This window comes from Diceros bicornis, chromosome 2 (assembly GCF_020826845.1).
Source record: "Diceros bicornis minor isolate mBicDic1 chromosome 2, mDicBic1.mat.cur, whole genome shotgun sequence".
Lineage (NCBI taxonomy): Eukaryota > Metazoa > Chordata > Mammalia > Perissodactyla > Rhinocerotidae > Diceros > Diceros bicornis.
This window is the reverse complement of record NC_080741.1, coordinates 67396129-67410453: the sequence shown is the minus strand read 5'-3', so window position 1 is coordinate 67410453 and position 14325 is coordinate 67396129. Positions and strand designations below refer to the sequence as shown.

At 39.9% G+C, this 14325-nt stretch overlaps 1 protein-coding gene across 4 annotated transcripts in view; it reads left to right on the top strand.

Moving 5' to 3' along the window:
* The window catches only part of TAFA4 (TAFA chemokine like family member 4), a 158171-nt gene that overhangs the window by 132421 nt on the left and 11425 nt on the right, over nucleotides 1–14325 (top strand). For all 4 annotated transcript variants that reach the window (XM_058562691.1, XM_058562673.1, XM_058562682.1 and 1 more), the window contains one exon: nucleotides 6783–6938. In XM_058562691.1, the coding sequence (XP_058418674.1) occupies nucleotides 6783–6938 (156 nt within the window). The remainder of the gene's footprint in view (nucleotides 1–6782; nucleotides 6939–14325) is intronic.

Genomic DNA, 14325 nt, shown 5'->3' with positions numbered 1-14325 from the left:
CAAACGGAAAAGGATCTAAGAGAAATAATAGCATGAAGAAAGTCACCCTAACCTGATGCCTTCTGTCTCTCTATCAGCTTTCAAGTAGTTTCAACTGAAGAACTTCTATTGCAAATGAGGTTTTGTGTTTTATCCCTTTTACAATGGAAAGGCCCTGACTGCACTGCAACAAATGGGTATTTTCTCTGTTGTTTGCAAGGTTTCTTAAAAGCATATTCAATAACAAAAGAAAGGTATGCATTTAAGCAGTTTCCTCTCCAGATAAAGTTAATCCATCCTCTATAGCAATCCCAAAGCAATCAATTTTTGTTGTAAGGATTATCATAACACTCTCAATGGTGTCTACATTAACTATTTGGGTGAGTGGGGAACCAGGCATCTTACATTTTACAGTCCTGCCAATATTGTAAGTCACCTTTTCTGAGAAGAAAATATGCAACCCGACTGCAAGTTCAGCAGGGTGGAAAGGAATTAAGGAAGAGTTTCAAGTTTTCCCACTTATAAATATGTCTCCAAGAGCACAGAGAACAGCATCTGGCACATAGTACACTGTATCTAAGTGTTGGTTAAATAAATACAACTAAATGCCCTCCCATCTGCCTTCCCAGGCAAAACCGGAAGGGAAATGGCCCAGCAACCGACAAGGATGAACAGACAGCGCAAAGAGGAGAGTGTTTTGCTTTCTCTTTGGCCAGTTTCTTTCCAGAGAGCAGCTCCACTTCTGGATAACTCAGTTTTACCTATTCCAATGCACACCTGGAAACTCTAAAGTAATCCCCATATGAGAAGTTTCAGCTACAACCTCTCAGTTATTGCATGGGTCTTATGTACATGTATTGAGCTTTAGTTTTCAAGACGGTTGTCCAACCAAAGTGTTGCCTGCTGTTTAAGAGGAAAAATGCATCTTTGTTTTAAGTGAATTTACTCTAACTGGCCACTCTATGGTGCTAAGCCGATTGGACAAGACATCCCTCCTGTACCTTTTCAGAGAACCAAGTTTACCACGAAAGCCATTAGTTTCTTGTCTGTTTTCAGCTTTCATTTTTTTCCCATCTAGCAACACTATACTACATAGTTGTGTGATGTTTGTGATGGTTAATTTTTTATGTCAACTTGACTGGGCCACGGGGTGCCCAGATATTTGGTCAAACACTATTCTGGGTGTTTCTGTGAGTGTGTTTTGGATGAGGTTAACATTTGAATTGATAGATTGCCCTCCCTAGTGTGGGTAGGCCTTATCCAATCAGTTGAAGGCCTGAATAGAACAAAAAGCTTGACTTTACCCTAAGTAAGAGAGAATTCTTCCCGCTTTTGAACTGGGACATCAGTCTTTTCCTGCCTTTGGACTCAGACTGAAACATCAGCTCTTGCTGGGTCTTGAGCCTGCTGGCCTTTGGAGTGGAACAAAAGCTCATGATGTTCTTTCTCCAACACCATTGGCTCTACTGGGTCTTGGACCCTTGGGCTCATCCTGGAACTAAACCATTGGCTCTCCTGAGTCTCCAGCCTCCTGACTCACCCTGCAGATCTTGAGAATTGCCAGCTTTCATGATCAAGTGAGCCAATTACTTATAAGAAATCACTTTGTGTGTGTATACGCATATCCTGTTGGTTCTGTTTCTCTGGAGAACCCTGACTAATACAATGTTATAACGTGAGCTGCTCAAGCAAGTATAATCATTGATTTCTGTGCATAGCCCACACTGGTTCCCTCTCTTCTGCCATCATTCCTAGAGCAATTTTAAGTACCTGTTTCTGAGTACCTATTTCCTGTGCCAGGAACTGTAGATTACAAAGAAATGAGGCACATCCTTATTCAAAGATCATAGTCCAGTGTCAACAGTAGAGAGATTTCTAGAGAGACTGCCTATCTGGAGCCCCACAAACACTGTCATCAGGTAGAAAAGATGTTTTCAGTGGGAAACTGAGATGTGCCTTGTGACTTGCTGAGGCAGAGCTCCCATTTTGGTGCTACTTGGTGAAATATCAGCTACCACGGCTGCTACCCACCCCTCACCCCCACCACCCTGTGAGAGCATAGACACTGCCTGGGTTTGACTCTCTCCTCTTTCTGATTTCTAGTTGTGTGACCTTGGGCAAATTAATTTTTGTACATTTTGTTAAATGTAAAATAGAAATAAAAATAGTATCTACATCATAGCATTTTTGTAAGATTACATAGGATAATATTTGTGAAGTATTTAGAACAGTGCCTGCAACCTACCGTATTTTATCAAATCTAAGATGCTGTCAATTGTGAGATACGCTGCTATTTTGTGTATTTCTAAGAAAGAAAAGCAATGCCAATTATAATGGGAAGATGCTATCGGTTGTGACACCTCCTGACATCTTAAAAGATGAAAAACATGGATCCTAAAATCAATGAAGTACCATAGTCGGTGCTGTATAAATGAATAAAATCCGAGACCAGGCAAGCTGATTATTCAGAGACAAGTTTGAATAGAAAAAAAAAATCTATTTGCATTTGTGGATGGTTATCTAAATAGCAACAAAATTCTAAGCAAACTATAATATTAATGAATGTCCAGAAGACTTCTTGACTATTCTAAGAAGTTACTAAAGCATATTTCTTTTATTTTGTTAATGAGGTTTAGAGCTACCTTCATTGTAGACTCTCTAGGGTCATTTAAAATCTAATTAAGGCATGATGGCTGTTATAGAATGTTTGCGTCTCTTCCCCACCCCCTAAATTCGTATGTTGAAGCCCTAACCCCCAAATGTGACTGTATCTGGAGACAGGGTCTGTGAGGAGGTAATAAAGGTTAAATGAGGTCATAAGGATGGGGCCTTAATCTGATAGGGCTGGCTGGTGGGTGTCATTATGAATAAAAAGAAGAGACATCAGAGTGCTCTCTCTCTGCCATGTGAGGGCACAGTGAGAAGGCAGTTGTCACATGTCAGGAAGAGAGCGCTCACCAGGAACTGAATTGGCCAGCACCTTGATCTTGGACTTCTAGCCTGCAGAACTGTGAGAAATAAATGTCTGTTGTTTAAGCCACCCACTCTGTGGTACTTTGTTATGGAAGCCAAGCAAACTGAGACAATGGCCAACACGGAGGGCAGTCCTTGAGAGAGGACTGAGAATGAATTCACCCTGTTTCTCCCACATGGCTAGTCATTAGTTGTTAAGGAATGTTTGACCTGAAGGTGCTTATTTGCATTTGGAAACCAGAGAAAGGATCTCCCCATGAACTCTTCCCAGGCCTCACTTTTCTGCTTACTCAGTGCTAAATTCCCACGCTACTTTACTGACATTGTAATTACTATTTTTAGTTAGTTTTTTTTTTTACAATTGTATACAACTACCTATGGGAAATCAATTTAATTAGATTTATAGTTTTAATCACTTCTTTCATATTTATGCTTCTGTAGTAGATTGAAAACTTTCTCTCATGCTAGTGGTTTGATTCTCTGGGTACTGGTTCTGCTTTTATGTGTTTTACAAATGAAACTTTGCCTTAGTATTTGTTCTTGCCAGTAATTGAATTTTGCTTCCACCAACATTTAAGATAGTATGAGAGGAGAGGGCCAGGAAAAATTCAGAATAATATAGAGTTATTTTGTGGAAGGCCTGTCTTTATGGATTAAAAAGCTGAATTATGGAATGTTTTTAAATTAGTTTTGTTATTTGAAACACATGCACCAAACAACAGAAACCAAGCAAAGCACTAACCCATGAGAATCCTTTGGAAAACCTGTTTTAATGAGTAGATGAGATTGCTTGTAATTCACAGAACAATTTATATGTAAATGGTGTATCTGAAAATCATGAGGGTGCTCAAGGGTGCTTGAAAAGATTGTCTCTCATTAATCATTTCTAAACATTGCCTCTGCAATCTTGTTTACATTGTTTCTATCAGAGCAAAGATAAGTCTCTCCATCCTGGTATAGCCAGAGTCGGTGTATTAGTTATCTATTGCTGTGTAACAAATTAGCCCAAATCTTAGAAGCTTAAAACAATCAACATGTATTATTTCACACAGTCTCTGAGCATCAGGAATCTGGGAGTGGCTTAGCTGGGTGGTCCTGCCTCAGGGTTGTCGGATTGCAGTTAAGCTGTTGGCTGGGGTTACAGTCTTTGAAGACTTGACTAGGGCTGTAGGATCTACTTCCAAGCTCACTCATGTGTCTAATGGCAGTAGACTTCAGTTCTTGGCCACACAGGCCCCTCCATAGAGCTGGACCCAACACAGCTTCCCCCAGAATGAGTGATGAGCAAGCAAGCAAGTACACCACTGTCTTTTATAACCTAACTGTGGGGGTGACAAACCATCACTTCTGCTGCTGTATGCTATTGGGACACAGTCCAACCCTGGTCCAGTGTGGGAGAGTGTCTGCTTATCAGCTCACTTATAGGGCTGTTGGCAGGAAACTTCAATTTCTTGCCGCATGGGGCTCTCTATAGGGCCATCCATTCCATGGCTTCCCCAGAGTGAGTGATCTGAGAGGCACAGAGAGAGTGGCTCCCTAATCTTGGACGTGACATACCATCACTTCGGCTGCATGCGATTGGTCATAAAGGCCAACCCTGGTGCCATGTGAGAAGGGATTGCACAAAGGTGTGGATACTAGGAGGCAGGGACGATTGAGGACCATCTTAGAGGGTGGCTGCCACAACTGACGTGACCTTGAGCAGAATGACAGACTCATAGAGTAAAATTATTCACTCAGGGCCAGCCATGAGGATGGTTCCACTTACCAGTAAGCTAAATTCTCTTTTGGTTCTACAGTCTCCTGATCATCTTCCAATAAGTTGTCCTTAGATTAAGGTAGCTCATATGGGTTTTTGTTGTTATAACAAAAGACTCCTAACTGATAAAATGGATTCCCATGTAAAGTAAACTTAAACTATTGTCTGTTTGTTATAGGACTATGGAAGTCAAGTTTCTCATTATTGGTGATGGGAGATACAAATATAGAATTGGGGAGAAAGTAGCAAGAACCTGCGGTGCTAAGTTGGAATTGGAGGTATCAGTGTGAAGTTATGTTGAACACACACACACACTTCCTACATCTATCTACCCTTTCACCCAAAATCACTCCCTAGTAGCAATGAGTAAACCTATGTGCCAAGACCTTGGTTTCTAAATCTGTTGCCCAACTAAAAATAATCAGGGTTCCTTGCAGAAAAATGGTGAGGGCAGAGAAAATATGAGGTGATTCTAGTACATTTTTTGAGCTAGAAAGTTAAGAAGATCTCAAAGAATAATGGGGATAGGTCAAAATGACACTGCTCTCAGTTTGAAGGGTCTCCTCCTGTCTAGATCTGAGAGAATTTGAATACTAATATAGAATCAGTTTTGCAACCATCATAATAATTGATTCAGGTGGAAATCATTAATGCATGATAAAAATAGTGGGTAAAAGTTTGATGAAGGATGGGATATTTATATAGTCTCACTATATCTCCCCGTAAAATGCTTATTAATTACAAAGGGAAAAATAGTACCTTTACAAATGGCAAAACTTGGCAAGGACCACCTTAACCATGTGATTAAAGGTAACAGGACCAATAATGGGACAAATGGACATCATGTGATCATGTACTGAGAAGAACATAGTGTCACTCTGGTGTATTCTGCTAAGAAGGTGTTACCTTAATCTAATCAAGGGGAAACATCAGACAAAAGCAATTGGAGGGACGTACTAGAAAATAACTGGCATGGATTCCTTAAAAATGTCAAGGTTAAGAAAGATAAAAACTGAAGAATAGTTTCTGTTTAAAGAAGGCTAAAGAAATGGGACAACTAAATGTAACGTAGCCCATGGGTTGGATCCTGAGCAGGGGGAGGAATGGCTAAAGGACATTATTGGGACAATTGGCAAAATTTGACTATAGGTTGTAGATTATGTAATAGTATTGTATCATTGTCAAATTTTCTGATTCGTAAGAGAATCTTTGTTTTAGGAAATAAACACCGAAGTATTTAGGGGTAAAGGGGTAACATGTCTGCAACTTACTCTCAAATGGTTCAGAAAAATATGTGAAAGAGAGTGAATGATAAAGCAAATGGAGTCACAGCTAACAATTACTGAATCTGGGTAAAAGGTCTTGTGTTAGGTTGCTCTTGCTGCTGTGACAAATTACCACAAATTTAGCAGCCTGTTTCTGTAGGTCAGAAGTCTGGCACAGTGTGGCTGGATGGTCCGCTCAGGGTTTCACCACTGGGTTAAAATCAAGGTATCAGCAGGATTGCGTTCCTTTATGAAGACTCTGGGGAAGAATCCACTTCCAAGTGTGTTCAAGTTAGTGGCAGAATTCAGTTCCTTGTGGTTCTAGGACTAAGGTCTCCATTTCCTTGGCTTTTGGCTCCCTCCGTCTTCAAGCCAGCAATGATGCTTTGAGTCTTCCTCATGCTTTGAATCTCTGACTTCCCCTTCATGTCTCTGTTTCTAAGCGTTCATGGATCACATCAGCCCCACATGGATAACCCAGGATAATCTCACTCTCTTAAAATCAACCAATTAGTAATCTCAATTACATCTGCAAAATCTCTTTTGCTATGTAACGTAACATAACATAACCATGGGTTGAAGGTCTTAGGGGCCAAATTTCTTTCTACTGTAGGTTTCTAGGAGTTTTTTTCACTATTCTTGCCACCTTTATATAAATTTGAAACTACATCAAAATAAAAAAATTACAAAGATTCATAAGCATAGCACAGGAAGTTGGAAACCATAGTCTTGGTGGTTCACGTTCTTGGTGGTTTCATTTTCTCCTAACAGCACTGTGTCTGTTTTTCTCCCCCATTACTTACCAGGTCACCACCAGATCAAGCAAGGGACCTGTGAGGTGGTCGCTGTGCACAGGTGCTGTAACAAGAACCGCATAGAAGAGCGATCACAAACGGTCAAGTGTTCTTGCTTCCCGGGACAGGTTGCTGGCACAACTCGGGCTCAGCCTTCTTGTGTTGAAGGTAAGACCTTTCTGGTCAGTTGCTCCAATATTGCACAAGGACCTAGAACTACCAAGAACCCCCCTACTTTACTATCTTTGCAATGCAAAGAAAAGCAGTTTCCTTCTAGGTCAGTGTCATTCCAAAAGTGAACATAAATATAACTCCACAAATTTCTTGATCAGTAAGGTAAGTTATTAGTGATGTCTCTCAAGAGGTACCAATGGGGAGTTCCATTCCCAAAAAATCAGGAAGATGTGCTTTGATTTCTTCTGGCCCAGCTGTCTCTGCAGATCTTACCCATCAAAGCAGTTTCTTCCCTAGACACACTCTTATTCCTGTTCTCAAATTCTGTACTCAAAAAAAAAAAAAAAAAAATAGCAGCCTGGTTCTCTCATCTCATCTTTAATGTTGTAGATTAAAATTCTCTTAATTTCTGGTTTATTATTTTAACAAACATTTATAAAACATCTTCTTTGGAGCAACATCTCTGTGAATGGTTTGGGATCATGGATCATTCATTTGTTGTTTCCAAATCTTCCAGCAGACTACTGTGCCAATAGTTAAAAAAAAAAAAGAATGAATGTTGAATGTTGATGATTGTAGGTGGAGGCCTGGGATTGATTCCTTTTGATGCCCCTGGCTCCTTCCAGCAGATGCCTTGTTAGAAACAAGTATTAGTCCCCAGGGGAACAGATACAGGAGGTTAAGCCTTGTAGCAATTTCTCTACAGTGGTGTGAAACCTCCCTGAAAATGAACACTTCCAGTTTTATCTGATGTATGTCTAAAGATCAACAGTTAAAATACACACACACATTCTTAACCCCAGATCTTATTGCAAAATAAAAAATAATAGCTGACTTGCCCACATCGCACCTCCCCTACCAAACACGGACACAAATTTATGGGCTGTGTGATTACCAGTGGTGATGTAGCAGCCTGATCTCAGCCACCTTTAAAGCCGGGAAGTGCAAGGGGAAAATTCCCCGTTTATAGTTCCTTATCAGAAACCCTGGGGGCCAGATGTGTTACCAAATTCATATTTTGTTAGATTTTATAAAGGTAACGTACTACATATACCATCTATTACCTAACAAACCTAATGTCTTCTCCAGTGGTATCCATAACCACAGATATTAATATTTCTACAGTGAAATAAATGAATATTCATACAGGATGGGATAAAGCAAGATGAAGAACCTCATGTTAATTCAAGTCAGGTTTTGCTGCCATCTTACAGAAATCCTTTCCATTTTCAGAGCTTTGGGGATTTGGGGGTTATAGATAAAAGATTGTGGACCTATAAAAGAAGATGAAGATCTTTAACGTTAAAAAAAAAAGCATTTAAAAGAAATTTGCTAAGTTCCTATCCCCCCAGCTGGGACAGTTTAATATATTTATTTTCTTCATCAACTAAATCCAAGTCATACCCATTCCGTCTCCTTGCTCTTTCTCAAATCAGTCCACTTTTCTCTACCCCACGGTGACTTCCACAGTCTAGGGGCCAACATTACATCTTGCTGAGGTTACTCCTCCTAGTCTTCCATTTTCCACCCTGTAGCCAGAGTGATCCTCCTAGAAAACCAGAACTGATCATTCTTTTTTTTGTGTGTGTGAAGAAGATCAGCCCTGAGCTAACATCCATGCCAATCCTCCTCTTTTTGTTGAGGAAGACCGGCCCTGAGCTGACATCTATTGCCAATCCTCCTCCTTTTTTTCCCCCCCTTTTCTCCCCAAAGCCCCACTAGATAGTTGTACGTCATAGTTGCACATCCCTGTAGTTGCTGTATGTGGGACACCGCCTCTGCATGGCCAGACAAGCGGTGCGTTGGTGCGCGCCCAGGATCGGAACTCAGGCCGCCAGTAGCGGAGCCCACGCACTTAACCGCTAAGCCACGGGGCCGGCCCCTCACTCTCGTTCTTAAAACCACACTTCAATGACTTCCCACTGTCTTTAAAATAAAATGTAAATTCTTTACCATGGCTTCTGAAGCCCTGCATAATCTGACTCTGTCTCACTTCTCTCTTTCATCTACTTTACTCCATCCAAACTGGGTTCCGTTCCATTCCCTTTCATCTCTGTGCTTCACCTGTCTATACCCTTTGCCTGAATCGCCCTCTTCCCTGCAACATACATTTTGTCTACTTAATTCCTACTTTCCTTTCAAATCTCGTGTATGTCCTTGTATTTCCCCATACTTCCAGTTCATGACATGTATCTCATTTTGTTGTAAAAACTTGTGGAATGTGTGCCTTCTAGTTAGTCTGTGAGTTACTTGAGGACAGGAACTGGGTCTCTTATTTACACGTCCCCCCAATTGGCTGGAGCATGAGTGAGTTTTAGCGCTGTGGAGAATTGATTCGCCTTCACTAATCACCAATTGTTTTTTAAAGATAACAACTGCGTTTGCTTGCCTCTGTATACTATAAACTTCTACAGGAACTTATGAATCATAACATAAACTATATTTATACTTTGTCTTGCCTAAAATCTTTGGATATAAAAAGTCATATATCTAAAAAATGTTTTACAACACTCAGAGCACTTTTTTTGGTACTTGGCAAGTACAGATAGGGTAGAGATTACTATTAGCATCTTGCTCTTAGTAAAGGAAATATTAATACCTTACGCTAAAGTAGCTTGTTTGTATATAGACAAAATCACCTTTGGCCACCACCCTAGGGGTAACTACATTTATCTTTTTGGTCAATATATTTTTCTGTATATTTGTATATTTAAGATAGGTCTGTAGAAAATGTGGTAGATTTCAATATGAATGTGTATTGTACACAAATGATATCACATTGGATATTTCTTAATCCAACCTGCTTTATTCCTGTTAATATTAGGTGGTTTTTTTTAATTGCTCCATAGCACACCGTTGTATGGATAGGTCATAATTTATTTAGCCATTCCTCTACTGAAGGACATTTTGGTCGTGTCTACAGCAAAGCAAACAGACTCGCAGTCTAACTAAATGATTTCCCTATTGTCATAGGATTAGTAAGTGATGGAGACCAATTATTTGGTGTCTGAGCAGAGTCTGTGCAGTAGAACTTTCTGTGACGATGCAAATGTTCTTTCTATATATCTCTATATCTGTATGTGATGATGTGTATGGGTCCGGTATGATTGGAGTCACAAGCCACATGTAGCTGTTGAGCATTTGACATGTGACTACTGTGAAGTTAAATTTAAATGGAAACTTGTGACTAGAACCTTCTCTGTTGGACAGTGCAGGATAAGCTTTTATATAAATAAGTTTAGTGCCACATTTGTGTCCAGACAATACGAAACCTCTGAAAGATGGGATTGTGATTGTGTCTTCATATTTGTGCCCTCTGCACCTAGCATTGCCTGGCAAACAGTCGGTGTTCCATAAATGTTTATTGCATCAAAGTCACTGAAGAAGGTATAGAAGGTTGTAGTTGAGGCTCTAGTTAGGATTTATGTCTGTTTTCATATCCCGATGATCTTCTGTGCCTTATCTGAATATGTTTCCATTAGGGTTTTTTAACTTTACCTGCTTAATCTTTATCCCATAATAAGTATGCAGTATCATGCTGCTAATTGGCATGTGGGAAGACCAAGTCTCTGCTGATATGTTCCTCTTATCTTATTTGTCAATAAGAATAGAGAAGATCTAAAATATAAAATTTGCTTGAATTTACATTTAAATTAAAACAAAGACAAGAAGATGTTGGAGTGGGGCAGTAATTAATGTTGGCATAGAAATTGGAGTATTCTTAGGCATTTTTGTTAATCCACACCACAGATACTTATCTGGTGTTTTCATTGCTTTTCCATAAAATCATAGCTTTTATTTAGTTAAATAGGGAGAAAAACTAGCTGTTCCCCCCCAAGCTTTTTAATTATAATTAAGAAATCTCCCTAAATTATTGAAATGTATCTTTAATATTCATTTGGGATTTGGGAGAAGGGATGGGGAATTATTTGACGGGATATGGTTACTTGGTCCTAAAACAAACAACTATTTAGCTGGTAAGAATTCTTCCCTTTGAATCTTCTACTGGCATATACAAGGCTGTTTTGTGGTGGGAACTGTATTCTACACATTTATCAAAATACAGCTCTTTAAAGATAATGCTGAATGGTTTTATGATAAAATGAGATAAATATGTAATACAGTGAAGCTTAATTTATTTTGTCAAAGTGAATGCTTTCTAAACATTGCTTTTACAAAAGATTAATAAGACAAAATTTCAGGAACGGGAGGCAGTTACTTTTTAAAGCTATTTTTTTTCTTTTGATGATGCCCAAATTTCTTCTATTTTTCTGAGATGTCAGAATTTGCTTAGTTAAGGCTGAGAGTAGCTGTTTGCACTGCAGACAACTTGCATGCCTTTATGGACTGTGTGATGAGACACAGAGCTGTCTTTAAGATGTAATTTCACAAGGTTTTCTTACTGGGTCTGTTCTCTGTGCCACCGAAAATATGAAGCAGCTTTCTGAGTCTTCTCAGAGGCCATCAGGTGAAGGACAGGGAGGTGTACTTTACCAAAGCACTTTGGGAGTTGGAAGAAGATGCACCTTGCCTATGTTGGTTCCTTCATCGTTTTAATTTAGCACCTTTGTACTTGGGATGTCCTAGATGCTGGGGGGTGGAGGAGGATGTTAATTAGACTCAAGTCCTGCTTTCAAGGAGCCCACAGTTCACTAGGAAAGATACACAAATTAAGTCTAGTAAATGAAGGCCTCCAGGAGACAGTAGAGAAAGGGATCAGGGATGGTTCCCCTAAGAAGCAATGGGTCTGACTTTACTAGGTAGGAGGGAACTAGAGAGCACAGCAGTGGAAAGCTTGTGAGCATGAGTGGGGCAAACCTGCGAACTGGGAGTAGCTCACTCTGGCTCAGAAACGGTAGAAGACAAGGCTGGAGATGTTAACAGAGCCCTTGATCGTAGAGGCCTCAGATGAAATAAAATTTTAGGATCTAATTCCTGCCTTGTGGGAATTTGTATTCTAGGAGAGTGGATGAAGCAGAATGTGCCAATAAGAAAGGATATGAAGTGCTATGGACAAAATTCATATAAAGTACCCTAAGATTTCCGAGAAGGAAAAATGTGACCCTGAATTTGACAGGTCACCTTGTCAGCATAGGTTTCATGGCTAGTCCAGGATTAGCCAGGATTTGTGTGTGTGTGTGTGAGAGAAAGAGAGAGAGATTGCATGCATGCAAACTTTAGACTTGTGGAACTGACCCTGCTGGGGGCCGGAAGGAAGACATGACTAGTGCAGGCATGGAGTTTACCATGGAGTAGCATTATTTTCACAAGCCAAAGCTTTGATGAGGTCTGATGAACTAGCACAGTCTCTTATTTTGGGGTTAGTACATCTGTGTAACCATAAATCAGTGTTTCTCAACCAGGTAGATTTTGCCCCCACGGGGACATTCGACAATATCTGGAGACACTTACGGTTGTGACACTGGGGCAGAGGATGCTACTATCATCTAGCAGGTGGAGGCCAGGGATACTGCAAAATATCTTACAATGCGCAGGATAGACTCCCACAATAAAGAAGTATCTGGCCCATGGGGCTGGCCCGGTGGCATAGCGGTTAAGTGCATGCCCTCCGCTATGGCGGCCCGGCGTTCGCAAGTTCGGATCCCAGGCGCACACTGACACACCACTTGTCAAGCCATGCTGTGGCGGTGTCCCACGTATAAAGTAGAGGAAGATGGGCACAGATGTTAGCCCAGGGCCAGTTTTCCTCAGCAAAAAGAGGAGGATTGGCATCGGATGTTAGCTCAGGGCTGATCTTCCTCTCACACACACACACACACACACACACACACACACAGAAAATAAAACCCAAAAAAAAGAATTATCTGGCCCAGAATGTCAATAGAGTCAAGGTTGAGAAACCCTGCCTTAGAGGCACCACTCTACGTGGATGCACTTGTGTGAGATAGTATTTAGCTGAGAGGACAAACCTAGATCACAAAAGATGGGTCTATACATATCTGTCCACTGCCACACTCAGTACTCCATGTACTTTGTGGAAATAACAACACTGTGTTATTTGTGAAATGTGTGAACAAGTAAAAGGCTCCTTTAAAATAAAATCAGAGTGCTCTAACTACTGCTTTTATGTGTGTTACCCGGGTCAGGTTGGAATGGACTCTTTCCTTAACGAGAAATATAAACTAGCAGGGCTTTCCACCTACCTATCTTGAAAGTTAATAAATGGCTTAATTTTTAAAGAATGCAGTGAGCACCTTGAAGTAACAGTGAGAAGAGAAAAATAGCTAAAGATAAAATACATTAATATCTCACATCATATTCTTGTGACCATTCCCATTTTCTAGAAGATATATATTCTAGGAAGATGTGTTCTTAGTCTGACTGTCCATGCTTTCAGTATAAAAATACACTTTTCTTTAGAAAAGCTTTCACTCTGCGTAAATACAACTAAACTAAGTCAACAAATGAGAGACCGACTCTCGAGAAGTGAGCCTGTTTTTTTGTTAGTCTTATTTGAAGGTGGGCTTGTCTAAATAGCTATATAAATACATATGTGTTTTATTTAATGGGGTGATGTTTATATGGGACTGGGATAGGAAAGAAAACTCAATCTATTTTATACAGCAGAGAGTAAAGGAAATGCACCAAAATAGCTAGTTAGTCATGTTACATTTTCACCTACAAAACATTATAGAAAGTACTAGTCGCTACCACAAAACCATGGCTTCACTCTTTTTCTTCATTTTTGCATAAAACTAGAAACTCATTACAGGTTGGCAGCTTGAAGATAGGGATACTTTGTGTTTTCATAAGTCAGGAAGGCCTGGGGCTTTTTAAAGAATTTTATTTTAAAAATAGAAGTGACAAGACACTTTCTCATTTAAAGTACTATTATGGCATTTTGTAACAGAAAAAATATATAGATGCCTCCTACAAACTTACTTTCCTGTGGAGATGAGGCTCAGTTAAGTGGGCAGATGTTCTCAAGAGTTATTTTAATAGACTCCTACTTCTGAGGCCTTTGTCTCTGCTCATAGCCCAGCTCCATATACACTCAAACCTTAAACTTCTGGGCCGTTTAATTATCTTATTCACTGTCAGGTCAACCCTGGGGTTGGTTCTCACCTTAGCTGTGAGTTCCTTAGTCAATCTTTAACTCATTAAGGAATTTGAAACTTTTGTTTTGGCTACTGTGGTGACTGTTATTATGTCTCTCTTTTCTGAAAGAACATTTGTTATTAAGTGTTTCACAAAGAAACTCTATCATGGATAGTCTATCTACTTATTGAGGCACCTCACTCAATGTATTCTTCCATAAGATCTGAAAATGATTTTTTTTTCTTTGCGAATAGAAATATTTTAAATTTGAGGGCAGCTTGCTATTTTAAGGAGCCTGTTGTGAATCTTTCTTTAGAGAAAT